Consider the following 27,981-nt stretch of genomic DNA (forward strand, 5'->3'; position numbering starts at 1 on the left):
AGTTTAGTCAAGAAATGCCAGTTACCGATCTGACTGTGTTTTGACTTCTCTGCGCAACCTGTAGCCCTTTCGTTAAAACCGGTAAAGATAGGAAACAGAGAGGATGTAAATTGACAGACTGAGCTCAAGGTTCTGTCTAAAGACGGTTGCGAAGAGGTTGTAAACAGGGTTTGAAATTAATCCGCGTCGAAGCACAGTCTATTGACAATGAAAGTAAAGATCCGCCAGGTAAAATAATCCCTGAATTAATTGATTTTAATATAAAAAATGTACACGTTTTATTGCTACAGTAATCAGTCATGTGTCCGCCCATCACACATCCACCCTAACAGTTTGTCCGCCATGATCAAGCTCTTCAGCAATGTTAGTTTATTATTGAACAGAGAAGATTAGTTCAGAGACTGTAGATCCCACCAAAGTCTACTTATGCATATTAAATAACTAAGTCAAAAATGGTCTAATTTAATTGATGACACAAAGCCACAAATGGTAAAATGCTTGATACTTTTTAGAAGCTGTTTAAGATGCCCAGTTAAAGCACAAAGTGGTCTAATATTTTCACACGAGTACCTATTGTTTCTATATCTACGGACCGCAAATAAATAGAAACAGTATTTGAGTAATTCCAATAAGAACCACTCAAAGATTTAAAAGTTGAAATGCTGACTCTGCTAAAAGAGATGCCATTTGAAGACCCTTAGTGATTGTTTTCATTTCAGTAACTGAAGCCATGCAGCTGACCCCCTCTGATGAGCTGGTGAATGATCCCTGGTTGAGCAATATATTCCCGCAAAACCACATTGACCTGGACAACACAGACTTCTTCCACCAGGATTTGGATGATAATTCAGTTTATCCAGTGGGAATTGACAGTTCTTCAATAGAGGACCATCCCTTCACCTCTGAATTTTTCTGTTCCAACCCTCTTCCCACACCAGTAACCACAGTCACAACACCAACACACTTTAATGCTGTCGGCTATGACCAATCACCACTATTGCTACACTATTAGTGTGGAGTTCCGTAGACGATACTTCACTGAAACTGTGCATTAAAACCGTATTACGGTATATAATTATCGTTAAGTATCTATTTAGCGCATCTACTTATGTTCAATAACCTTTTGCTCTGCGGATCTAGCTTGGCCATTTGCAGCATGTTGGATGTTTTCAGCAATTTCTTTAATAGGGACCTTATTTGAATTTCAATGCTGAAAGGTCCCTGTTTTGAGGACCAGCGTATCCCCTGTTCTCCTGGCTGACCCGCTCATAGTGCATTACGTTGTAAGGTGGTGGAATTCCCATTAAATCCGTATTCCCAGTTAATGGAATCAGAACACAAATATCTATCTGTATTTTGATTTATTCCACTGAGTTGTTATGTTTTAAGTGTCCAGTAGGGGGCAGTGGGGAGTATACCTAAGGTTAGTTCTTGGTGTAAAGCAGGATTTACTTGAGTAACCACTTCGGCAATTTGTACCATTTTATCATCCTTTTCAGAAACTCTTTGAAAACACAAAGCTGTGACTGTAATAGAGTACACCATTTTTTAAGTTCCATAAATAATGCTACTCTTCACGAAACCTCCGTTTTGTGCCTACTGTCTTAAACTACTTTATAAAAGTTGACGTATGTACATCAACACCACCTGCTGGACATTTAACACATTTCAGCTCCCTCAGAGGAATTACAGTAAATCTGACTGCTGTGTAACATTAGTCGACGGATACCAAATTATACACACTACCTGATTTAACACAGGGACATGGTATGTTTTTATTGTTATTGTTAAGCGCAAAGCACTTTTTAAAAACAAAATTGTATGATCAAAGCTTTTATGAATTCCCATTCTCCAGTATTGAAAATGACTCTTGTGATTTATATTCCCTATTCTGTAGTCTATAAATCCCAATCCCCGATTCTAACTTCCATGAAGTCATGTAAGATTACCGTTTAAAACCCCACAACCCTGCAATCTAAAATACTAACAATGTTAAACTACAATGAAACATTGATTAAATCTCAAACAAAAGCACATTCCCCAAACATATAAAATAATAAAAAGTTATTATAAACTTGTAGCAGCAGGAAACATTTTCTAATCATGTGCTGTAGCCCATGCTGTCTAGCTGCAATTAGCCCATGTGACCTACAGCAAAGGAAACTGGAGTCGGCAGTATTTGCATATCATAAATTAGCATAAAGAAAAAAATATTCTAGGCACAATAAAAACCAGCAATAATGTTCATAAAGCTGGTAAGAAAATGGATAGCACTCTTAAATAAATAATAAATTCTAACCGCTGCAATAGGTTTGATTTAAATACAAACGTAGCCAAAGTAGTGAGGTTGCTGTGAAAACTTGTACTTCCGCACGTTAAAGTTTAAAGATATAGTTCACAGTGACCTGCTTAATCTTGTATAAATTAACACAAGCTGTCATTCAACATGCACAGCTAAATCAGGGTAGCTAAAAAAAAGTGTTTGGAATCAAATCAAGTGGAATAGCTGATGTTTACCCATTGTTTACATTTTTTACTGCTTTAAAAAATAAAACTACTCTCCTGCTTGCAGTTCCTAAGTCTCACAGTAGCTCAGTTCTGCTTGCAGTTCCTAAATCTCACAGTAGCGCAGGTCTGCTTGCAGTTCCTAAATCTCGCAGTAGCTCAGGTCTGCCTGCAAGCGAGGAATTCTAGGCAAGGATTCGAGAAGCAATGACCTCAAACAGCAAAAATAATTCCATTTGAATTGTCGGTACTTGAAACCGAGTAGTGCATACTGGTGTGCACATACACACGTAACAAAAAAAAAAAGATTTACACACAAAATTAAACTGATGATAAAAATCAGTCATACAAACACAGAATCTACCTGTATTCTGGGCAAGACACTTTAAAAATAAGATCCAAAACCATAATTCTAAGCTAAAAGTTGTGTGTGTATATAAATATTATAAATGGTGAGTCTTAAACCAGGTACCAATGTAATAATGGGGCAAAATGGATATCTTGAATTTTATTTTATTGGTCATGGTCATAGCATATCAACTTTAGTAGAAACTGACACCCCACCACCACCACCATTAACAAAGATCTCTTTAGCGCATGTAAATATCCTCCAGGCTCTTGTTCTGTTTTAAGCTGAGAGTTTGGAGTTGGCATTTTCATTCCTGGCAAACATTTCACCATCTCATCTTCCCCATCAATGGTTAAGTTTAAACATTTCCCAGTTTGTTGCAGAACAGATGTATTTTGATAATTTTTTGACCCAACTCTCCAAGTCTATGGAGCAAGGATGGGTCTAGCATGCAGCCAATACTAATTTGTAAAATAAATCCTAAGAAAATGTTTCAAATTGGCACTTTCACACTGATTTATTACAATATTTTGTCAACCGTTTTAAAATCACACATCAAATTGCTAACACGCTCTTAAGAGAAAACATATACATATGTACAATGTATATAACAAATGATATGGATCTAGATGGTGCTAAACTTTGGGCTGTGGATGTGGAAATGCAGTACTGAACCTAAAGTATTGATCAGACCGGAAATGAGAGCGTGTTAAATATATTTGCTGGGAATAAATCATTTTAACATTGACTACCACTGGAAGGGGCAACACAAAACCACTATGAACTGATAAAAAGGAACAAACTGTCCTATTGTTTGTTATATATATATAGTGCGCCAGTAAAGTACTCACGCTCTCACTCTGTCTGCAAGCCACAATAAACCTGTTTCATGACCCCTCTAATTGTATTGCGTCTCTTATTTGCATCATTTTTTATCATTGGTAATTGTGTGCTTGTGTTCACTGAGACTTTGGACTAAACGGGTAACTCCCACATTGGGTTTAACCCTTCGATCAGCTACCAATGCTATTCAAGCCAGTTCAATCTAAACCTCTCTTTTTACTGTTCTTACCAGGCTTCATTTTACCTCCTCCACCTCAGCTAGGGGGGGTAGCAGTGGAACAGTCTCCCTACCTCTTTCTCGGCACAGACTGAGAGGTCACTGAAAACCTTGTACCCCAAAAGAGCCCAAACCAAACCAGTCTAAATGCTGTGACACAGGCTAAACTGTCTCTATTCTCAAATACAAATGGTTTGAAAAAATCGCAAGACTGAAGATTAAATGCACGAGGTAGGTATACACCTTTTTTTTTTTTTTTTTAATTCTGTACGTTACTGTACATGTGTTTCATCTCCCCTGTAGTTAATACAGCAAACGTTAATGGCTGAAGTTGCAGGGAGTATTGCTGTCAAAAGTTGCCAGCTGTCACACATAAAGGATGTTTTAAAGTAACTCACTTCTTAAAAGTGAAACTTACACCACTTCTGACGTGCGAGTGCTACAGTATCTGTGAATCTCGTGTCCCCTGGTGCGATGTTACACCCACCGGGGAAAGAAACTGACACTGAGCCCACAGCTCACTGATTCCACTGCCTTAATCTGCCCCCTCAGAGTTGTTTTAAACCATGAGGTAGCTTACCCAGACTTGTTCATTAAATCTTCATTCAGAATTAAAGTTGAACGCAAAGCGATGGTAAAGGAAACTTCTTTGACAAAGCTTTCACTGCGTCTTGGATAAAGGTGAACAAACGTATCAAGACTTTTACAGAATACAGTGCTAGAGAAATTACTGAGGTAGAAGATTAGCTGCTGTAATACTGAAACGTTTAAAAAACATTTTTGAATAATTACCGGTTGTACACATTTACTGCTGCTGCTCCACCCCTGTAATAAGAATGCATGTGCAGCTGTACAAACCAATCATTAAAATTAAGTGTTCAATCAAACTATTGTTCCTATGAACACAAAAACATTTGTGTGCCAATAAAGTACAGCAGCATTCATTCTTTAATTACATTTCAGTATACCAGTCTACTACACTGTACAGAAAACTACTGTACAGTTAAAGGTGATCGTGTTGTGCTTGCTATAATGCTACTGTACTTTACATTTCAGTACAGGGATTTCATTCAGCTTTCCAAAGTGATGTTAAGTGGGTTGGAAATCAGGTGTAGGAGTGTTGTAATAACCAGTGTGATTCTAGCAGGGGCTTGTCCCCATTGACGTTATTCAGGCTGGGGCATTTCAGTGTGATGAGGAGGGTAACTTTTAACAGGCGTGGTATTAAGATGGTTTGACTGTTTATATAAAATATTTTAGAGCAGAAGGACCAGACCATTTCACATAGAGGTCACCATAAAATTGATTGCAGTCATTTATTATAAATACCTCTTTCATTTGATTTTTTTTTTGATTAGACAGATTCAGAGACCTCTGGGAATGTCTTTGGAGGGAAGGTATTTGATTTTGGATTGAAAAAAAAAACACATTAACCTGCAATTATCTGTCCCAAAAACCAAACTGCAATAAAATCTCTTCAAAACTTCTTGCAGCTTTTTTTGAGAAGGATAAAAGTCTTGACTGTTTTAGAGGAACCAGTGTGTTTTGTGCTCCATAGCACCATTCCAGATTCACAGCCGAGATAAAAGCATTAGACACCCAGGCACCAGAAAGCCAGATCGCAAGGTCCTTTCAGAAAGTATAAAAGAAAAGGCAATTGAAACAGTTGATGGCCTAAAGGCACAATTCAGTCTTGGAGTTTTGCAAATAATTTGCTGCGAACTAGCAGGGCGACATACTGTAAATCATTATGGCCCAGTGCAAAGTGGGTCAGTCTTTTTCATTCGTATCCAAGATGACCATTGTCCGCCCTGGTGTCGCTCACTGGCAGCAGCTCTCCAATGCAGAGTCCTGAAACTAAGGGGCGCACCACTCAGACCCCTGAAGGCCAGTTCGTCCCCAGTCTTGTTGGGTCGCTCCTGCAAGATTCTCAGCTGAAAGACCAGTTCTGGAGTGGGTCTGTTGGGTCACACGAGCCCAGAGCAGGTTTCCTATCCTTAGCAGTCAAGCACATTCCTGACGCTGGATTCTTTAAGAGATTATCCTGGGGAGAGAGGAGAAGGACATTTCAAAATGAAGCACAGCGGGTAAAGAACAAGCAGACATGCATTCACTTTCTGAAGGCTATTTCTTAAGGGTGTGTGGGATTTCACAAAGGAGCAGGGCCAACCTTAAATGGGCATTTTTCATTTTGTAGCTGGTTTCAAAATGTTTCCAACAAAAACATGGTTCTCAAACCAGGGTTCAGCTAAGTTTGCAAAATGACAATAAAATACAAATGAACTGTTTATTAAGAATACTACACAGTATTCTTTATTATTCATGTTCATACAACAAAAATGTATATATTTATGTTGGTTCATAAGTAAATAACCAGAGCAAGTCATGTTAAAGGTGGTCCCTAAATAGAATGTTTCAGAAGCACCCCCCAGAAAGACCCACTGCTCCCAGCTTCTCTCTTCCAGTCTGAAAACAGGGCTCTGCAGGGTCACTTACGCTTGTGAGCTCCCAGATCTGCTCTCTCGCCACGCTGGTGCCCCTTCCTTTCAGCCTACACTCCTCAATCTTCACCGGCCCTGTGCTGCTGTGCAGACACAGCTGCTTCCCAATGTTGTGACGCAGCTCCTTGTGAGAGGTGTATTCAAAGTACTGCACAAGTCAAAGGAAGCAGAGATCAATACTTAGCACCACAGTCTTTAACGGTTCCTTGGCAGCCACGATTCTAGAAGAAAGCTCAGTTTATCTCTCCAAGCATCAAGCCTGCCCTGGACTGGAGGGAGCACCCTTTCTCTTAGGGGGTGAGGGAGCAGTTCAGTCTCAATGCCTCAAGCCTGCCCGGGACTGTCTCAATGACTCAAGCCTGCCCTGGACTGGAGGGAGCACACTTTCTCTTAGGGGGTGAGGGAGCAGGAAGTTGAGACTAATTTCACCTGCTTCAAACCCAGGCCTTCAGGAGGTAAAAAGGCTAGTGAAATAGCATTTATTTTTTTAACTATTGCCTCTACTTCTAAAGCATCTCAAGCATAGCCCTGTGTGACAGGCTGGCTTGCAGTGGTGATGTGTGATGACGTCACGGACCAGGAAGTAACTGAATCACAACAGTGGCTGGGCGGGTGAAGCTGAATGCAACGGCACTCAGCGTATTTATTAACAAACAAAACAAAAACAAAAGATTTAAACAAACAACAAAACAGAAACAAAAAGGCACGAGGGCCAAACGAATAAACAGACAAACAAGTAAGTGTCGTGCTGGCTAATCCAGCACGTTTTAGCAATTGTTTATATATACTCCTTGCGCTCTCTCTCCGCTCTCCCGTACTCTCTGTACACCCCACCTCGCAGAACGGACAGCTGCAGGTTCTTATACTCTGGCCGAGGGGTTAACTAGTTGTTAATTATCTTATTACCCCTCGGCCAGAGTCTGCACGCGTTTGGTAAGGACTGACTGTCAGCTAGTTAAATAATCAGTAGTTGATCAGTCATGCATCCTCACGGGTTTTTAAATTATAAATAAGAAATACGCGGCGCTGTTATCCGCGCCGCAAACAATAATACAAATAATAATACATAGGGGCGGGACACTCCGCCACACGCTGTAACGTAGCTACCTAATGAACCTGAATTACCTGATTTCCTCCCATTCCATGGCAAGGATACATGATCAGTGGTTTTCCTCCATGGTTGCTCTCCCCAACATCCAGGCAGTGTTGCCATCCCTTGTTTTTAATCTGAGGAGAGAGTAGGGGTGTGAAAAAACGATTCTACATGCAGTAACCCAAGCTAAATCTACAGGGTGAGGTTGTCATGGTGTGGATTCCTAAATACCCGTTGCACAGGGAGTGTCAGGGTGTGGAGGAAAAAGTTATTTTGGTGATGCGAGGTAAGAAACGAAGTTGCAACCAGACATCTTAAAGGTTACATGGTGACAACAGTTTGCAGGTATCCTCTCTCCAAGCACGGATCAGAGCAATACAAAGAACATTTAAGTATTCTCAGTTTAAATGCAGTCTTTCAGTGATATCATGATTTTTCTTTAAACCAATCAGACAAAGACATAAATCTCTTATCACTTGGTTAATTGTCCATTGTCCTAACCCTAGCTTCCAAGCATCTGGTTCAATCCAGTTTCTCTTTGAAGTAGCTAGTTTTTATAACCCTCCTAAGAAAACCTGTTTTATATCTAGTCTGTAAATATGTTTAACAATGTGCTGGTACCTCTAATACAAAAACAATGATCCACCCTAACTGGCAAATGCCTTTCTTGTTAGAGGCCAACACCTATAAAGGAGAGGCCAGCACCTATTTCAGATTGTCTTGGAGCCTTGTCCTAGCAAAGACAAAACTTTATCACCTTACTATCGAACTAGGAATTTAACCAGAATCGGACTTAATGTTTAACCCATTCTGTGAGGTTTTATTCGAAGACCAAACATTCATTTATATCTAAATAAAATGTTCAACAAGATCTCCCTCCTGACTTGCGAGGGCACTGTGTAAAGAGAATACCCTAGACTAAATGGCACGACAGTTTATTCCCAGGGTTAGGTTGAAGTCGGCCATCTAGAAAGGGGGGCGGAGCTACGGTACATGAAACCAATGACCCGGACGGGAAACTGCGTGGCTTCAGCGGATTGGAGGAGCGGATGCGCTCGTTGACCAATCGTGAGTGACGTTATAAAAAGGGGACGTAGTGATGTGATATGTTCCTTTGTGAATGGTTAGCTTAAAAATGAGCAGAAGGAGAACCTGTGCTGTGAAACGCAAGTGTTTCTTTGTTTTTTGTTTGTCGTTAATAATACTGTCGCCAAAGGCCAGCACTAAACCCGGACCAACAACACTTCACTTTGTTTGCCCTAAAGAACTTTATTCACCACAAGCCCTAGAGCACGCACTGTGGACTGGTGTGTGTGTTTGTGTTTGTGTTACATGTGGGTGAACTGAAACGGGACCGTTATTTCGTGGCCAACCCTCAGATTACACCGAGGGTTGCTTCATTACCATTGTTATTATTTACTGTTGTTTTGCCATCAGGCCATTGGATTTTAAAATCCATTAAAACAACATTGCACCTGGATTATAATTGTCTGTCTGTTTATTAATCACTGCTACATTACCACAGTTAACCACTTTGCCACAGGGATGAAGAGAGATGCTGTGTAATAAATTCTGACTTTTCGATCTGCCCTGCCCATTTCCAAATACGAATCATGGCCCCTTTAACAGCAAAGCAAAAAAAAAAAAAAAAAGCCCTGACGAGCAGTTTGCCTTACCGCTCCGTACAGCGCTGGAGTGAGGTCGGGGACGAAGGCCTCGGGGTAAACGTTCTGCAGATACCAGGTGAAGTTCTTGCACTTCAAATCCTCCTTTAACCTTAGTCGAGTGGAGATATCTCCATACGTGTGCTGTGGGAGAGGAAGGACAGAAGCAGAAATAACCACAGGAAATGGATATTATGGGATGGAAATAAGACTCCCACTGCACAGCAGTTTGAGCCATTCCTTGTTTATCAGTTTAATAAGACACAACTGAGCTTGTTATCGATACACTGCGGCTAACCAAACTCGTAGTAACACCTGGAATGGTTGAAACTTCTATGCAATAGGAGTCATTTTCATCCCTGTACTGAAAGCACTACTGTTGTATTTAAAGCTCTAAGAGTGGGGTGGTATGTTACCAACGTACTTGTTATGCAAGACAGTTCAATAGCAGACCTCTACAGGAAAGGTAACCACACAAAACCACAAGACTTAAACCTTCAATTTCAATTCAAGGTCTCAAGTTTTTCTGTAAAATATATATTACAAAACGCAGAGAAACAATTTCTTAACAAGATGGAGCCATGTACATTCTGCCTGCAGGAAAGACGAATGTTTTTCTAGTGTATAAACAGAGACACTGGAAAGGATATGCCTAGTTCTCCTATGGTAGTCTCTGTCTCTCTGTCTCTCTCTCTCTCTCTCTCTGTCTCTCTCTCTCTCTCTCTCTCTCTCTCTCACCTCTCTGGCCATGGTGGCTGCGTTTCGGTTCCGCCGGTAGAAGATCTCCTTGTAGCCGTCCATCCACACCTCGGCCAGCCGCACCTGGTTCCTGGTGATGACCTGGGCGCCCTTGGGGAAGCTGTGGGGGCTCTTGGTCCTGAAGACATGTCCCACCGTAGAGCAGGGGATGATCTCCAGCTGACCCCCGCACTGCCACACCTGCAGACAGAGACAGACTGTATTACAGGATCATTTTAACGTGACACACAGACAAACACCTTACTCACTGAAGGCAATGGAGATAAAATTGTATGCAGCAGGGCGATACACTGAAAGTCATAATACCTGCCGCAGCATAATATGCAGGTCCCCATGTGATATGTGTATGATTATTAAATATGGACCAATCACACTTACCCAAGAACCATTTGGTATAGTACTTGTGTGGATTCACAGGGGGCTTAATAAATTAACTACTGGTTTCACAGACCCCCCCATCAAGATAAAGGAAAAAAAAGTGAAAAACAGATTTTCAGTGAAACGTTTCGTGAAATTTGATTCAGGGTTTTTACAGCCTTATTTTCGCAAAGCCTAAACAGCACTGTTTTTGAACAACCCAAAAGTAACATCAGATAGTGTGAGATTAGTGCTAAACTAGTCTGTGAAACCAGCCTTTAAACATAGCAATGTAGATTTTATCCTGCGTCATAAATAAAAAAAAATAGCCCATCAAAACGAATAAAGAAATAAAACCACGGCAAGCGGCAATTCTGAAATATTAAACTAAAACAGGCGAGCTGTTGAGATCACAGCCTACTCTGAAGTGAATTCAAAGCTCATACCCTGAAGGACATTTCCACATTCTCTCCTCCCCAGATCTCCATCTGCTCATCGTAGCTCCCGATGTGTTCGAAGTACGACTTGGAGATGGAAAACAGACCACCAGCGAACGTGGGGGTCCTGGAATCCACAGGGAAAAAAATACCATGAGGAAAAAGAAAACATCAGAACTTTAACTATCGTAGCTTATAATACTTCAAAATACGCAGTGCTGCGATGGGGAGGGACCCAAGTTATGGAAAGACAAACTGCACAACAATTCTTGTCTTAGTCATCTTGCAACAAACCTTCATTTCCAAAACATTATATTAAACTAATCATGAATCTGTTGTTCTTGTTTAACAAACGTGCTGGTTTTCATGCCTTCGCCTGCAGGACTCACTTGATGGGGTCCGTCTCGTATTTGCGGCGTTCTTTCTCATGCTGTGGCAGGGCCTCCCAGCCGAAGGACAGGCTCCAGTCGAAGTTGCCGCGGTTGTGTTGCTGGCTGTGGCGCACTGGTTTGGAGAACTCGAAGGTGTTGAGGTTGATGCTGGGGATGTCAGGGCTCACCACGGCCGTGTGATCCTCCGCGATGCGAGCCAGCAGGGGCTCCAACCAGCCGTGGAAACATTCGCCTGGGAAATTCAAACTCCCTTTACATCACACCACTCATGTATAGCGCTGTTAACAGCAAAACGAGTTTAATAATAAAAATGTAAATTATTCTTGAGAAATTATATATATACAGTATATAACTACCTGTAATTCGATAGTTACTGCTTTCTCCCACCTTAACTCAAAAGCTACTTGTTTTTACTTACTCTCCTGACATTTTCACTAGTCCAAGTGCAGTTACGCTGCACTGATGAGACCCAACCAGGGCGAAACATGTCTGCAGATACTGTACTTTGACTTTAAAACACTGAATGTAGAAGCCTTTTGGCGACTTTCCCGTGATTTGATTGGTTCTTGTAATTCTCTTATTTGCATATAGCAATATGCAAGACCTATGAAGTGATGGTAGTGTATTAGGTATTAGGTACCGTGCACTTTTCCATGATGTTTGCAGCACTTACAATGCGAGTCTAGGAAGGTCAGCACCTCCCCAATTGCCTCCTTGGCTCCCAGCAGCCTGGCTGTGATTAACCCCTTCCTCTCCAGCTGCCTGACCACCTTCACAATCTGCAGCTGCTTCACGTATTCCTCCAGCTGCGTCTTCAAATGCTCTGGAAGGGACAGGGCTCAAATTGAGATTGCAACACCATCAGACCTTAAAGACCGCACAACTGCACAAAATGGCCATTCAATACACATGGGGGAAAAAAAATGAAGAATATCAGTAAATAAACCCTTTATTTCAAGCATTAGGATGTCTGTCCTTGTCCAACCGCTGTGTCTCCTTAGAGACACCTGATTATGAGTATGTGGGAAGAGTTTTGTTTTTTCTGTGATGATCAAGGCGATCATGATAATAGTTTGAAGAGCTGGTACTGTATTAGATTAACACTGGTAACGAAACAGAGAAGAAAATCATTCAGCAATAAGAAATGGTTTAGTAAAACACTATCCCGTTCAGTGTTTTATTAGGTGTTTAAATGTTTAAACCTTACGTTTCAATTCAGTTTCAATTCTGCCTGCAGGAAATACGTACTGTAGCTTGTATTTCCGAAAGATAAAGAAACCAGTAACTGATTAACGGTGAAAATGCCACACCTGTGTTGGTACTATAATGTAATATCACTGCATTAAAATGGCACAATGATAAAAACAAGATAAGGCTTGTTCCATACTTGTACACCTTGTCCACCTCCCCTAACATTTTGACAAACACTAAAAACAATACAGATAACGAAAGAACTATCAGAAACCAAAACGAATGCTTTATGACTCAAGGGCTGTAGTGGATGGAAATAGGAAACTGCCACGCATTTAAAAAAAAAATAAGCGTGGTTTTCTCTGCAAAAAAAGGAAATCGCAGTCAAAACCCGAAAGCATGTTTCCGTTTTAGAACAGACCGTTACCAAGCTCAGCTTGACTGAATTCTTTATTTATAAGCACAGCACTTACTATAAGAACTTTACAGAACGTATTTTGATTACTGCGTTATCTACATAGCATTTCTGTTACTTCATAATTACAAATAGCGATCCTGTGCTGCAGGGTGCTTGTGAAACTCAATTGATGACACCATGTGAGTTGACGTGGCACTATTCTAAACCTAAAGCTTGCCAAGTGAATGGCTTTTTCTGGCACGCTTATGCTTTATGAATACAGAGCCCAATCTTTTATCTGCTGTTGGCTCTGGTTGTTATCTGCTCTCTGCATGGTTTATCTTGCGGTGAAGCCCAAGGCAACACCTCCAGGATGTAAACATCCTTGAGAAGAGATGGACAGAATTTGATAAAGAAAAAACAAAAAAGAAAGCTGGCTGTGCTGTGCTTTGTGTTCACCTCCTCCTCGCTTTCGCTGGGTTTGCTCCAAATGTCTCAAAAGCCAAGTCTGAGTGGCAAACGAGCAATTATGTACGTTGAAAATGACACGTCTAATATTTTAAAATTGAAAGAGTTGTTCAGAAAGAAAGAAAGAAAGAAAGAAAGAAAGAAAGAAAGAAAGAAAGAAAGGAGAAAAATACCCACTTTTTGCAGCTCAGGACCCCCTTGCAAATGAGGCTCATCGGGTAAATACAGGTCTCTGCACCTTCAATTGCAGCAAATTATTTCTTAGAGAAAGCTATGTCATTTTCAAGAAAGTAATACCCTGAACAGCTGACGATACAAATGAGTACAGTGCCTAAACCAGTCCATCACAACTACAGTTTAGAGCTCAATGCAGTGATTGGTAGAGAAGGGATCCATGCCTTCCTAGAATGCTTCGAGGTAGGAGAGACCCTGACTGGCTAGTTTGTGCTTCATAACCCTTACATCTCAGCAGCTCTGTTCCGCTTAACCCCTGAAGGTACACAAGGAATGGAGCGGTTGTTCAAATGGTTTCTTCCTGAAATACATTTGAGAGGGACTCAAGTATCACCAGGAGGAAACCGGCAATTTGAATGACCAGATCCAACCCGTCAGTAAAAGTTAAACCACTGCAAAAGAAAAAGAAACATATTTTTATTTGTGGGACACATGCCCCTTGTACCTTAAAGGGTTAATCAAGTTGAAATCAATGAGGCAAGGTGTCCATACCATCGGTGCTGGCGTCGTCCACCAGTATGATCTCCTTCAGCAGGATGGCAGGGGAGGAGTGGAGCACGCTGTACACAGTCCTCAGCAGGGTGGACCAGGCCTCGTTGTGAAACACAATGATCACGCTCGTCGTGGGCAGCGGGGGGCATCGCTTGAACTTCTGATCGATACACCTCGGGGGAGCAATGGAAGCAACGATCTCTTAATGCATGAAGACCATGACCATGAACGAGGCCATGAGGAGCAGCAATGCCTTGTCAAGTCGGGTCTCAAGAGATCCCAAAGATTCAGCAGCAACAACATGGCTAGGTAACCCATTCCACCCCCTCGCCACCTTCTGTGTAAAGAAGTGTCTGCCACCTTCGGTTAGAAGTCTGTCTGGATTTCCAGCGGTCTTCTCAGGTCCTGGTTTCTGTGCTGAGCTTCAAGTATTAGTTACGGTTAACATTGTCCTATTAGGATTTTAAAGACTTGATTTCTCTTTTGCATGTACACAACGCACGCCCTGAAACTCTTACACTGAATGTAGTTTATTTACCACTAAAAAGAAAGCACCTCCCCACAAAATGAATGCAACGCAATTTTAAATGTAGAAACACTAAACGAAAGTGAGAAGTACAAGTCTTTATCAACTGGACGAGCATCGATAAGCAGACTGGTCAACCCATGCTAGTAATTTTTCTTATGTGTTTATGTGATAACAAAGAAAATAACAGCTAGTGCTGGTTAGCGTTTATTGCGTCTATGATGATGTGACTTGGATACACAGGAGTGTGCAAATGTATTAGAACACCTCAGGATTTCTCATTCCTATCCTTTATATACCGACCTGCATGAAAACCTCTGGGGGTGAGAATTTCAACTTGCGGTCAGTAATCAGTGATATAGATACAATAGGCTCTCACGTGTGAAAATGTTCCACCACACTGCTTTAATTAGGCATCTTAAACAACTTCTAAAAAGCCTCAATGCATTTTACCATTCGTGGCCCTTTTCTCGTGGCCCTTTTCTCTTTCCTATTTTAAATGAATTGCATGTGTGGCCTATTAAAGTAATCAATTAAATTAGACACAAATTCACCTATTTAGATTTTTTTCCTGTGGTTTGATTTCATATGCACATCAAATCAAAACTACAGAAGCAATGTTGTGTTCTAATACAGAAGCAATGGGGTGTTCTGATACAGAAGCAATGGGGTGTTCTGATACAGAAGCAATGTTGTGTTCTGATACAGAAGCAATGGGGTGTTCTGATACAGAAGCAATGGGGTGTTCTGATACAGAAGCAACGGGGTGTTCTAATACAGAAGCAACGGGGTGTTCTGACACAGAAGCAACGGGGTGTTCTGACACAGAAGCAACGGGGTGTTCTAATACAGAAGCAACGGGGTGTTCTGACACAGAAGCAACGGGGTGTTCTAATACAGAAGCAATGGGGTGTTCTGATACAGAAGCAACGGGGTGTTCTGATACAGAAGCAATGGGGTGTTCTGATACAGAAGCAATGGGGTGTTCTGATACAGAAGCAATGGGGTGTTCTAATACAGAAGCAATGGGGTGTTCTAATACATTTGCACACTACTGTATCAAAGTTTCTTTAAGCATTTCTAAATGTCTGTTAAATATTTATGTTCACAGCTAAGGAGGTCCCAGGATTTCCCGGGGGGACCCCTGCTCAATCTTTGCGGGCAGTGTGACAAACCCTGGATTATACTCACTCTGGAGGCCTGGTGTCCACTCCCAAGCTCCGGTGCAGAGAGATCCGGTCGCTGGCAAACTGGTTGAAGCACTGTTTCTGCATGCCTCGGTCCTTCTCCTTCTGCTCCTCCTCAGACAGCGTGCCCTCTTTGAAGGCCTGGCCATCTGCACCGGGTGCCTGGGGGTCTTGGATGGGCCTTTCGATGACGGGTTTGAGCTCAGCCGGGGAGTAGTAACCCGGGGGGCACTGCGGTACCCGCTCCTCATGCTCCTCCCGGGGCTCTGGGGCCTGGATCTGAAACTTGGGCATGGAGTCTCGGATGTTGTTCACGGCACCCATCATCACGTCAATCATGCGTGCCTTCCTGTCGGACGCCTCGCCCCCCATGTCCTGCTGCATAAAGAGGATGACGAGGAAGAAGAAGACAGCCACCCCCAGCACGGCCAGTTTCAGGGGGCTGAAGCGTCGCCGTGGAAACAGCCTCATGCTAGCAATAAGCGTTTTTACAAAGAAGGGCTTGAGTTGACTTCAGCAGAGAAGGCTGGAAGTTGTTGAAGACTGCATGGGACACACCTATGTGTAAAAACAGATTAAAATAGTTTATTCATACAGTACGTTATCATCTATAACAGAGAAAACATCACGTTTCTGATAATATGTTTCTACTGGTTACCTTTGTAAGGTAAACCTAATTCCACCTAGTAAAGAAAACAGCTCATTTGAGTTTAGTCTATCGGGTGTATGCGGCCTATTCCACACCTATAGTAACTTTTCATTAGGAGACACTGCAATTATGAAACCATTTCAGTGAAATACTAAAAAAGATTAAGGAGCGGGATTCTGACAAATATAGCCTGTTGCTACAACTGTTCAAATAACGCACCTGTCATTTTTCTTTTCATTGTTAACACCCTGACATCTTTTTACACGTCTAACTTTAAAATCTGTTTTCACAATGTCTGCTCTAGTGCACTGATAGTGTCAGGATTATTACCCACATTGTCAAACAGGTAACACAGCAATAACGATCCATGATGTGGTACGGAACAGAAAAGCCACAGCACTTGTTTTTTGGTTTTATTTAAATCGCTCTTCCTGAAACCCCAGTGCACTAGAGCGAACATTTTGAAAAGAGCTTTGAAACAGACTTTCAAGTTTTAATTGTCAAATGTTGTCAGGATGTTAAAAGTTAAGAGAAAAACGACAGGTACGTTATTTAAACAGCAACACATGGGAACGTATCACGTTATATTTGTTAGAACCTGTGTAAAGCCCTGTGGGGCTCAAAGGAATCTTAAACATATCTGCTATCCAGGTACTGCTGGTACACCAGAGTGTAACCATTAACCTGTCCCTCCTGCAACACTGCCCCCTGTGGATATAAAAAATACATCTGTAAATTAAGTTGTGTACATTCGGAGCTGCCTAATCAGGATCCCGATAATTTCATTATTTTTCTTTTCATTACAAATAAAAAAAGAAGTGTGACTGAGGTCCTCTCAACTGCCTCTCATTCAATTGGGACAGCTGCATATTCAGGATATTTTTCCGTCTCCCGAGGCGTCCCGATAAAGCAGCACCGACTGTGCCAGTTTCGTTTTTCTTTCCCATGAATCTTTATGCTTTAAAAAAAACAGCTACATTGGGGTCACAAAAGATCACATACCTGTAACGACACATGCAGTCACGCAAGCATCTGACGTGCAGGCAATAAAGTCTCAAGCACAATGGTATCTCCACTGTAACCAACAGCTCCGGCTACAGTTCATGCCAAAGAGGACGGACCTCTTGCTTCTTGGCCAATTCCCTCAATTTAATGATTAACACCAGGACAAGGAAGAACAGCGACAAGGTGTGGCACAAACTGTCAGCTGTTTGATTTAGATTTCACATGCTTGTCAAAATGCTTTGCAGATTACTGTACCTTCACCTGACATTATGCATTCGACGTGCTTAAATTGTGTTGGAGGTTGTTAAATGACATCCAAAGCCTTGTTTACTGTAGTCTTTAGCTCCTACTTTATTTGATAGGAGAGAATTCCACGTTACAAAACAGCAGGCTGGATCCCGTTATAATGATTCTGTTCTCCGAGAAGCATGGGCCCAGTTTCAACTATTTCAGACCATCTTTGTGAAATCATTTGATACTAGAAACCTCAAAAGAAACTTATAAAATATGACCTTAACTGAGGGATGAAAACTAAAATAAAAAATAGCATAAATCTAGATAATCAGACATTCCTATAAAGAGCTACTGTCTGCAAACCTTCCAAGTTGCCGGAGACTGGTTTTGTCGCATAATAATCCAGAATAAAAATACATAAACCCAACAGGTACCCAGTAAATCACACAGGTATCAAGATGCACTCTATTGACACTCCTGTTGTTGGGAAGAGAGGAAACATCTTTCTCAAGGAAGCATGAGTTTGAATCAAAACATTGGAGGTATTTATAGGTTTTTGACGACATGACAACTACTTATTATGGTTTATATTCAAATCCATGATTTATTCTTACATGATGTAATGGTGTTCTATATATTGTGACATCATTTTTACGTCTATCTTTAAATCTGTATTAATTCTAATTAACATTATTTTATATAAACTTATATTATCGTGCAGTGCTGTCTCTGAGGATCAGTCTTGATTTGGCCTCCCCAGCGCATCAGCATGCACAACTTTTGAATGAATTTTGTTTATTTATTTAAATGTTATATATTTATTGAAGTTAATTAGTTCATTCTTTTCTGTTGAGTCCCGCTGGCATAATCGTGTTCAGTCTATTTATCCATTTACTTTCTTTTATTCTTCTATATGTCGCATTGTCTAATTTTAGCTGTTCTAATACTACAAACTTTACATCATTTATGTCATGTCCCTGACTGGTGAAGTGCTGTACTATTGGTTCATTCATTTTATTATTTCTAATTAATGAAAGGTGGTTCTGAATTATTTTATATGAAGTAGTTCCAGTCTCTCCAACATATTTGATTTCATCACATTTTTCACAGGCTATTCCATAAACAACATTGCTATTTTTACAGTATTCATTTTTAGTGGATATGTGTTGTTCTTATGTTTAATATTTTTACTTTTGTCCATGTATTTACACACTTTACATGTACTATTGCAAGTATTTGTAGAACCTGTTCTGTCAATTATTCTTTTATAATGTGAACTAAAATATCACCTAAATTAGCTTCTCTTTTGAATACTACAACTGGGGCCTTAAGAAATACTTTTTTTCATTTTTTATGAATTATGTAGAATCTGCAAGTGTTTCCAAACTATCTTAGAAAAAAAAGTTTAGAGCAAGTCATTACTAATGGGACTCTTGACCTTTTTATCTCTATTTTTATAATCTAGTAGATCATCTCTTTTTAGTTTATCCACTTTTCTTAACTCCGTCTCTATCATTCTTTCTTTGTATCCTCTTTTTCTAAGATTTGTTTTTAATACATTTCTTTGTTTTGCATAGTCACTTTCTTTTGAGCATATTCTTCGTATTCTTATTCCTAGACCCTTTGGGATTGCCCTTTTAGTGTGTATCGGATGTGCAGAGGACATGTGTAAATACTGGTGCATGTCAGTAGGTTTACAGAAGAGGTCAGTCGCAATTGAACCTTCAGGTTTTACTATGGAATCTAAAAATTATTTTCTTGTCCATCGAAGGTCCACCTTAATATTACTGTGTATTTCATTTGCCAGAGATAGGGTATAGACTTATAAGACTTATGTTATAGTGCTAATATTATAAAAACTATAACTAACCAAGATAGAAACTTATTTTTTGGAACTGACTTCACAGTAAAAGGCTTCAGTTGAAGTCTGTAGACGAGGGATTTTCACAGCCTTGACTGACACACCTGTACCCACACACACACCTTTATGTGCTACCCTACTATTACACAACCTAATTCAACAAACGTCTCTCTTATCAGCAGTTTCAACCAAGCAGAACTTGTAGAGCAAAGCCATTTTGAAAGAGAGATTATAAAAAATAAATAATAGCTATTTTGAAATTGTAAGTGGCCACTTGAAGACTAACCACAAAGCTGGCACGTTTAGATTTGTTGTAATGCTGTACATTTAAAAAGAAATCAGTCACTTTGTTGAAGACTTTAGCAGTAGGTGCTTGGTTGGCAGGTGATTCTATATCCATATAATACTGCACAAACGAGAGACGTGCAAAACCCTTTTTTCTCTGTATTTATGCTGAGAAATTACCAGGTTTTACAAAAGCTGTTGGTCGTTAACTGCCGTTTTACATCTACAAGTTCCCCCCTCTGGAGCATGTGAAAATGATGATTTACATAAAGCAAACAAATGTCTCTAACACACTGAATGCAAGTACTGAAACAGGTCAACTTCACCCGCTTTGCGCAGCTTGCATTCACAAAGGAAGGCGCTGAACGGTTTTTTCGTCCATCTCCGCGTATTATTTACATTAAAAACTTGGAAATGTATTCGACCCTCGCTCCGCAGTGGTGGAATGACCTTCCTACAGATGTCAGGACTGCCCAGTCCCTGACCACATTCCGGCGCCTCCTTAAGACTCACCTCTTCAGACAGCACCTGTAGAACCCCTCTGTTTTTCCCCTGGGACACTATCACCCTTCCTTAAATGCGCTTTACTTGCTCTTATCTGCCCCCTATTTTACTGCATTTAATCCTGTACTTCAGAGTACTGTAATCTGCCAAGCGTTTAATCTGTAGTATTTTGTATTTAATCATATCCTGATGTAACTATCACTGACACTGTTATCTGCTGTATTATTGAATTGTATTTTGTCACACTTGTACTTGCTTGAACCAAAGTCATTGTATTTATCTTGCTCTTATTGTATTATTACTTGTACTGTAACACTTGAAATGTATTTGCTTACGATTGTAAATCGCCCTGGATAAGGGCGTCTGCCAAGAAATAAATAATAATATATAAGGGTTGTGCATTTGTTTAACATCCTCTGAGAAACTGATTCTAAAAATATTTCTACTTTCTAAATGAGAAAAACCGTATTTTGCAAAACTCAACTTAATTATTTAGACCTTTTATTATTAAAAAAAGTCGTCCACCTCAATTATAAAAAACAGGTTTCACTGAATTGAACGGATTAGACTTGTAAAAACAGGTTATCGCTCGGTTTACACTACACGGAACAAGACTGCATTATAATTGCACATAATTGAACACAGAATAAATAAACTACTGTGCTCTGGAAGAATGCACATTGACAGTCAAGGGAGCGTCCCCGTGACGTCACAGTGCATCAACTCAAACGAGCGTGGCTTTTCACCAAGGTGTACGTGCATTCCAGTGAACCTTCCTTCCTTATTCATTTGTACCAATGTGCATGTTTTAATATTTCATAATCCGCCCAATTGCTCACTTTGAACAATAACCACGGGGTTTATAGCTTACAAGGTGATATATATCTCAAACTGATGGAACTGTGAATCATTAACACACCAGTTGAAGTTCCTGGCTATTATTTAGTTGAATCAAGCAGATAGGATCCGCTTCTCATAGAATTAACTAAACTTCTCTTATATAATTAATAAACCACACACAAATCAAGGTTTTACAAAGAGACCATTAACCGCATGACAATACAATTTCATATTATTTTAAATCACGTTTTCCAAATGCTATCACGCATGTTATCGAAAAAAATAGTGTTGCAGCATTTTCGTTTATTGAATTTATTCCACCGTTATTAGTTGTACTTTATAGCTGCACTACGCCTGAATGGGATACAAATATAGATAAATAAATATATAAATAAATAAAGTGAATACAGTACCTTAAAGATCAGCCAGCTTCTGGTAAATAAAGCGGAAGAATATCGATCGACGTGCAGGAAGCGAAATGGGTCACTTCTTCAGAAACAATGTATTTCAGTCGACGTTGTCAATCCCAGTGAATTCGTGAAACCCCGACAACGTCATTTATATCGCCTCCCAGAGTTGTAAAACCCAGCAGACGTTATACAGGTTATCTTAAAGAGGGATGGGCAATAATGTGAGAGGCACTAACGACAGCTAGATCACTATACAAAAGGAGCTAATCTCGAGCAACTTCCTTTGAAACAAGCAGGTGCCTCTCATTCAGGGTTGCCAGATTTCTGACAAAAAAATAATAGCGAACTCGTATTTCAAAACAAGCCCAAACAAAACGCAAACAAGCGCAACCCATGTTAGAATATGGGCCTTATGCAAATAACAGACCGCGACTCTCAAATTCTAAAACAAGCCCAATCCCGCTTATTATAAGCGGACTTGGCAACTCTGCTCTCCACAGAGCTTTACGGATCCCCCTGGGTCCTAATTTCCGACTAATATCAGCACGAAACCTTTGCAACCCACAGGCTCGTTTAAAATAGTTTGACTGCATATACCGCTCCATTGTAAACATATATTGTGCAGTGTGTATAAAACTACCATATTAAACACATCAATAGAAAAAAGCACAAGCTAATATAAATGGGCAGGGAGTTTGATGCAACTGGCATTTTCTTTTATAGGCGAGGGGAACAAGTACAAATGCGAATGGTTCTGTCGGGAGATGTCATTTGGATAAGCAAAGTTCGCTACAGAATCCGCCGGCGATTTGTACATCATTTGTGTGTAATAGTACACTATAGCATTGGTGTAGCCAGGGCCCTTACCAGAGCTGACTACCCACCGAGGTCAAAAACTTCGGTTTCAAGCTATAGCTGACAATGACTGCTTGACAAACCAACAGAGAAAATGAAGGAGTCTTTTATACTTTACCAGAATTCGATTTCCATTCCCATTAATTGGAATTAGACAATTACATACTATAAAAGTTAAGAGTATAAAACGTGTCCCATTTGATTTACTGATAACATATGTCAGTATGAATCAGTAATGTAATTTTCAGACAGGCAGCTTCTTTATTAAAGTCTTTCCTTTTTTTGCGGGTTCGGGAGAAGGCATTTTAAAGTTAAACCTTCTACTAAGGTCAGGACCTTGACGTGGTGAGTGGGCTTTTTTACCAAAGCTGTTTACAGTATAGTTTTTTGCACTACTGCTTAGATATTAAGTCCTGGATAGGACTTTACAATGGAAATGTACGATTTTGTGGGTGAACTACAGTTTGTCTCGTTCTTAGTGATGTGTCACCCGATCTGATTGAGATCAGTCGATTAAATGGGACATTATCAAGCAAAAATCATCCCATAGGAATGGGCAGTAGGTACCAATTAGCTCCCAACAGGTAGAGCCGGTCCGGATCAAGCGCTTTAATGGACGTGGGGTGTAGTGGCCGCTAGAGGGCGCTAAAAAGCGGTGTTGAAATAATAGTAAAAATTACTTTAATAGTAGCACAGATAGGTTCAGGAGTGGAGATTAGGTTAGTTGTAGACATTAGGTTTAGGGGTAGAGGGTCGATTTAGGGGTTAGTAGGCTAGTAGGTACCTAGTGGCCGTTCCTATGGGGTGATTTTTGCTTGCTAACGTCCCATTTAATCGACTGATCTCAATGAGACGTCAAACGGGTCAAGTTTTGGTACACGTTCTGGACCTACACCAGTATATCATTTTTTTAATGGAATTGTATTCATTATGGTTAAGGGTAGATGTTATATTTTTCCAGATTAATTCTCTGCTGCCTCAATTTCGAAATGTTCTTGGACACTTTGTGGAAATACTTGTCGAAATTAGATACATATTTTACCCATTACATATGTTAAAGAAGTTCAGTTTACAAATGTGAATTCGTATAATAATTCTTGTTTAAGAAATTCTATGTTTTAGTGGCGTTTTAGCACCTTCGGATATTGGACTACACCGCTGGCATTAACCCTTTACACCACATCATTTAGTGAAACGCTTTCCTGTGCAATTCAGGTCCCATTTTAATTAAAAGTCAGTCAGACTCTGTTACACTCGCATTACCCGAATAGACATGCATTTTTAATACAATGGCCATTCGAGATGGCTTATTTGTTGTCTCAGCCTGAAGCCTGCCCTGGACTGGAGGGAGCACCCTTTCTCTTAGGGGGTGAGGGAGCAGTTCAGTCTCCGTGCCTCAAGCCTGCCCTGGACTGGAGGGAGCACCCTTTCTCTTAGGGGGTGAGGGAGCAGTTCAGTCTCCATGCCTCAAGCCTGCCCTGGACTGGAGGGAGCACCCTTTCTCTTAGGGGGTGAGGGAGCAGTTCAGTCTCCATGCCTCAAGCCTGCCCTGGACTGGAGGGAGCACCCTTTCTCTTAGGGGGTGAGGGAGCAGTTCAGTCTCCATGCCTCAAGCCTGCCCTGGACTGGAGGGAACACCCTTTCTCTTAGGGGGTGAGGGAGCAGTTCAGTCTCCATGCCTCAAGCCTGCCCTGGACTGGAGGGAACACCCTTTCTCTTAGGGGGTGAGGGAAGGAGCAGTTCAGTCTCCATGCCTCAAACAACCAATGCACACGGATAAGATAGGCTATTATTGATTTAGCTTAGCTGTTTTTGTCATCATTTGACAAACATTTAATACAATAACTGCACAGATTTAAGTATTAAAGACGCATCCAACGGTTTGTAAGTACGTTTCAGTGTTTATTTTAATGGTCTGAGAATATAAAACGCAAAAAACAAAACAAAACAAACCTGGAAACAAAGCGAATTCAATCAGTTGTTTGTTTGCATTGAATGCAAGGGTCAAAGCTGGAGAAAAGGCGAGCTCTTCAGCTTCAGAATTTCAATGAATCTGGATTGAGACAAAATAAATATATATATATATATATTAACATAATTTTATATTTTATCTGACATCATGTAATCAGAGAAACTACAAAATTATAGCACAGAAGTCTACCGGAAGCCATAATAGTAGTACAGTATTTCATGTTATATTTTGAAATGTCACATGATTTAATTTTTGTCCGTTTATCGCTAAGTATATGGAAAACTACAAAGCGGTATGCAATTCAATATGTTAACGTAATATTATTAAGCCGGTTAATTGGAAGCACCATTGGTTAATTCTGTATGGGATGCAAAACTTGGCTACAGCTCTATTACAATACTGTAGTAAATATTATAGCACCTCTACACGACTGGTTTGCTGCCACCTGCTGGCCGGTTTTAATATGTCAGAACTGCAGTTTTTCACAATCATAACTTACTGTACATGATTAGAAACCAGACGGTTTTGTATACATTAAGCAAGCTATAGGCCCATCAACGTTTTACAAGAGATAACAGTGCTATTAACAGGGCTGTCATTATTCTTGTTATCGCTTAATAGTTCTGCTCTTTTTGATGATAATAATAATAATAATATATAATAATAATAATAATGTCATATTATTGGCCATTCACTCTGGACAATATTATACACGTAGAAAAGGTATTTTACTGCAACACATGACATAAAATGTATGCAGAAATATGCATCAAAAATATTGATCCCTGAATACACTCTGAAACTGAGACGCGATCGAGCAATGAGATTGGTCGGTAAAGACGTCAGTCAAATGGCTTCTGTTGTCTGGGTAACGATGTAAACTAAAAACGCCCCACGCGGAAATCACGGCCTAGTCTCTGAATGAACTTTTATCATTGAATTGGTCATTATTTGTAATCTTTTTTTTCCCTCCTGGTATCGATAACAATGGCTTTCTTCGGAATCACATGTTTGGGCTACCAGGAGCCGTTCAAATCCAGGACTTTACAATCGTGGGGAGGAGTGTCTTATTACAGAGGTAATACGAAAGTAGATTTGCCGGCAAGAACAAGTATAGCGATTATCGCTTTAAAGCGCCGATTCTGTGTTATTTAGAGTTCCTGTTATATACACACACGCTAGATTTCAGTACCTCGAACGTCTTTATTTCTAAGTAGAAATATGTACAAATTACAATCACATTTTTGCTTAAAAATGTTCTAGGAAAAGGATATTGTACTGTTTATTATTTGAGATACAGTTGCGTGTTATTTTTAAAGGAAGGCTGTAAAAAGTTACTAAGGTAAGCTATCAAATAAAAATAGGAAAACAAGATACAAATACAACATTCACCACGGTCATTTTTTTCCGTTTGCCATACACTACCATTATTGGATAGAAATTATATACTGTGTTTTAGCGTAGTTAAAACACAGCGTCCGCTTTCTTGTTGCTTGTCTGTGATTTACCGTCCACAGTTGTTTAAACGAGCAATACCTGCAGTCCCCTTTCTTCTGTTTTAAACCCGACGATTCTTTGCTTGTGTTTCATACTTCATCGTGAAGGATGCTGATATCGCAAAGACAAGACTGAAGATGGACTGTTTAATCTGCTTCCTGGTATCTAATCACTCCGTGAATTCCAGTTGAAACCAGGTGTTCATTTGTAAATACAAAGTCACCGGATCTTGTTAAGGAAGAGGGATAGCATTTTTGTTTAAAAGGTCTTCAGACCACTCCAGCTGCAACCAATCCATGTGCCCTATAGCAAAGGGACCAGGAGGCATCAGTGTGTCTGCTGAGTTGCGTTTGAAATGCCTTTTCTTGCTAATCTTATATTATCAATCGGGGACCCCCACTGTCTCATGTCTAATGTGGCTTTTCTTTTCACGTTTATTTCAAGGTGATGAGAAAAGGGAAGGTTCAGATTCCAAACTGCCTCCGATCCACAGGACAAGCAGCACAGCACTGCACAAAGGAAGCCAGGAACGACACAAGGAGATGATCAAACGAGTCCAGATGCCAAACTGTAAGTACAATTAACTTAATAGGACTGATACAGGTTTTATATGCACTGCCTGGCCACTTTATTAGCTTGGTGTGGGGCACGTTCTTCCGGGGCTGGTTTTTCAAACTGGATAACAGTGATCCGGATTTTGTAATCGAGATAACTTTTATCTGGATGATTTTTCAGAAAATGTCACTGCTGGATTGCATTGATCCAGATTACAAATAATTACAGTTACAAATCTGTTTTACAAAATCTGGATTGCTGCTATCCAGATTACACATTCTGAAAAACCGTTCCCTGGTATACCAGGGTCCCTTGAGTACTCTGAACGAGTGCAGTACTTGCATTAGCCTGCAGATCAAGCCCACCCAACAATGCTGCACTTGTACCCTGATGATCATGGCTCGAGGAGCATGACGGAGGCTTCAGGAAAATAATTCCTGGATCTCATAGATGAACAAAGAGGAACGAGGATCAGAGCTTGTTGAGAAAGCAGAAAACTTGACTCTCATTTAAAAGAAAGCGCCACAAAGGAAAAGCCCTCAAAACAGAAGCGTTTCTCTTTACAGCTCCCAATCAGATTTATCGAGTGCCCCTGACCAGCGGCCAGCAGTACGGCTGGTGGATGCCCAGAGCAAACCAGACTGCCATAGAGAAGACAGAGCCTTGGACGCGGATCACCCGGCAGCCCAGGCGAAACAGCGAGATGACCAGGTGAGAATACTGACCTGCACTGCCCTTCCTAGTCCTGTATCGCTTCAAGGGTACGTTGGGTTTTTAAGGACAAGGGACTATTAGTGGTGACCAAAAATGAAATATTAACTTTGAAGGTTGCTTCACCTTCAGTGGAACTCACCCAGGTTCGAGTATGTTAATCGAGCCATACTTTGATGGAAGCAGGGGTATAGGAACGTCACACATCTTTAGAATGCTCGTCCCATTGTGATGTCACAATTCACACTTGATACCAATGATGTCACACTACCATGGTTCCCCAAGTCCATGAAATGCAATGCAATTTATATAGCGACCTTTACTGCTGAAGCAACTAGTTGATTGTAACATTTTTAACCAAGGTCAAATAAAATCAGACCAAAAAAAAAAAAAAAAAAGACCTTTCTTTTACTCAACGTTGCTGCTGAAAAATGTCCCCCACAGACTAGTTGCTTGATAAGTTTCCCCAAAGTATCTGCCAACGTGAAAACAAAACAACCACATTTTCACAACAGTTTGGTCCACGTTTATGAGGTTTTCATCACTGTATAGTGACATCATGTTTGAAGTCAAATATGCCTTTCTTTGCTACTCAAAGCCACTATACAGATTAACTACTGGTGTGTATTAGCTGCATAGTATAATCTAATGCAGTGCAGTTTTATGCAGTACCTGGTGCAGGTAACAAGTCAGGTGTGATCAGATTACACGTCATTGTCTTTCTTTCGACAGGTTTGTGGACCAAATGACATTGACGAACCGAGACTTCAGCTTATTCTGAACAGTCTTTGATAAAGACTAAGCTTTGCGTGGCGGTCAGTGCCTCGCCAGAGACAGACAGATGCAATCCAGCTAAATTAAAGACAATTGTAAACTTTGAAATCAGGTGCTGTTATTCAACCTCTAGGCCACGAGCTCTCTCCAAAAAAAAAATAGCTTTTGAAAATCATTTTGTAAATAAAATCTTAAAACACAGCTGTTTTTTTTCTTT

At 40.4% G+C, this 27,981-nt stretch overlaps 3 protein-coding genes across 7 annotated transcripts in view; 2 read left to right on the forward strand and 1 right to left on the reverse strand.

Moving 5' to 3' along the window:
* The window catches only part of LOC117401040 (signal transducer and activator of transcription 1-alpha/beta), a 32,101-nt gene extending 28,345 nt beyond the window's left edge, over nucleotides 1-3,756 (forward strand). For 2 of the 3 annotated variants that reach the window (XM_034001438.3, XM_034001439.3), the window contains one exon: nucleotides 720-3,756. In XM_034001438.3, the coding sequence (XP_033857329.3) occupies nucleotides 720-1,012 (293 nt within the window). In that variant the 3' untranslated portion in view covers nucleotides 1,013-3,756. The remainder of the gene's footprint in view (nucleotides 1-719) is intronic. The other variant, XM_034001440.3, reaches the window with a different exon arrangement.
* LOC117401042 (polypeptide N-acetylgalactosaminyltransferase 6-like) lies at nucleotides 3,029-25,918 on the reverse strand. 3 transcript variants are annotated; one of them, XM_059013231.1, is made up of 12 exons: nucleotides 25,764-25,918; nucleotides 24,209-24,308; nucleotides 15,617-16,170; nucleotides 13,900-14,072; nucleotides 11,791-11,940; nucleotides 11,115-11,349; nucleotides 10,735-10,852; nucleotides 9,911-10,111; nucleotides 9,185-9,316; nucleotides 7,541-7,642; nucleotides 6,411-6,563; nucleotides 3,029-5,958 (listed from the first exon to the last, which is right to left on the reverse strand). In XM_059013231.1, the coding sequence occupies exons 3-12, from the start codon at nucleotides 16,081-16,083 to the stop codon at nucleotides 5,845-5,847; spliced, it is 1,845 nt and encodes a 614-aa protein (XP_058869214.1). In that variant the 5' UTR covers nucleotides 16,084-16,170; nucleotides 24,209-24,308; nucleotides 25,764-25,918; the 3' UTR covers nucleotides 3,029-5,844. The 3 variants fall into 3 exon arrangements, with proteins under 3 accessions (XP_058869214.1, XP_058869215.1, XP_058869213.1); XM_059013232.1 differs by lacking the exon at nucleotides 24,209-24,308; XM_059013230.1 differs by lacking the exons at nucleotides 24,209-24,308; nucleotides 25,764-25,918 and adding an exon at nucleotides 21,404-21,812.
* On the forward strand, nucleotides 25,090-27,965 carry LOC117966952 (testis-expressed protein 49-like). Its single transcript, XM_034913892.2, has 4 exons — nucleotides 25,090-25,305; nucleotides 26,169-26,294; nucleotides 26,846-26,990; nucleotides 27,723-27,965. The coding sequence occupies exons 1-4, from the start codon at nucleotides 25,215-25,217 to the stop codon at nucleotides 27,769-27,771; spliced, it is 411 nt and encodes a 136-aa protein (XP_034769783.1). The 5' UTR covers nucleotides 25,090-25,214; the 3' UTR covers nucleotides 27,772-27,965.
* Nucleotides 27,966-27,981: the final 16 nt, after the last annotated feature.

Source organism: Acipenser ruthenus, chromosome 45 (genome assembly GCF_902713425.1).
Source record: "Acipenser ruthenus chromosome 45, fAciRut3.2 maternal haplotype, whole genome shotgun sequence".
Lineage (NCBI taxonomy): Eukaryota > Metazoa > Chordata > Actinopteri > Acipenseriformes > Acipenseridae > Acipenser > Acipenser ruthenus.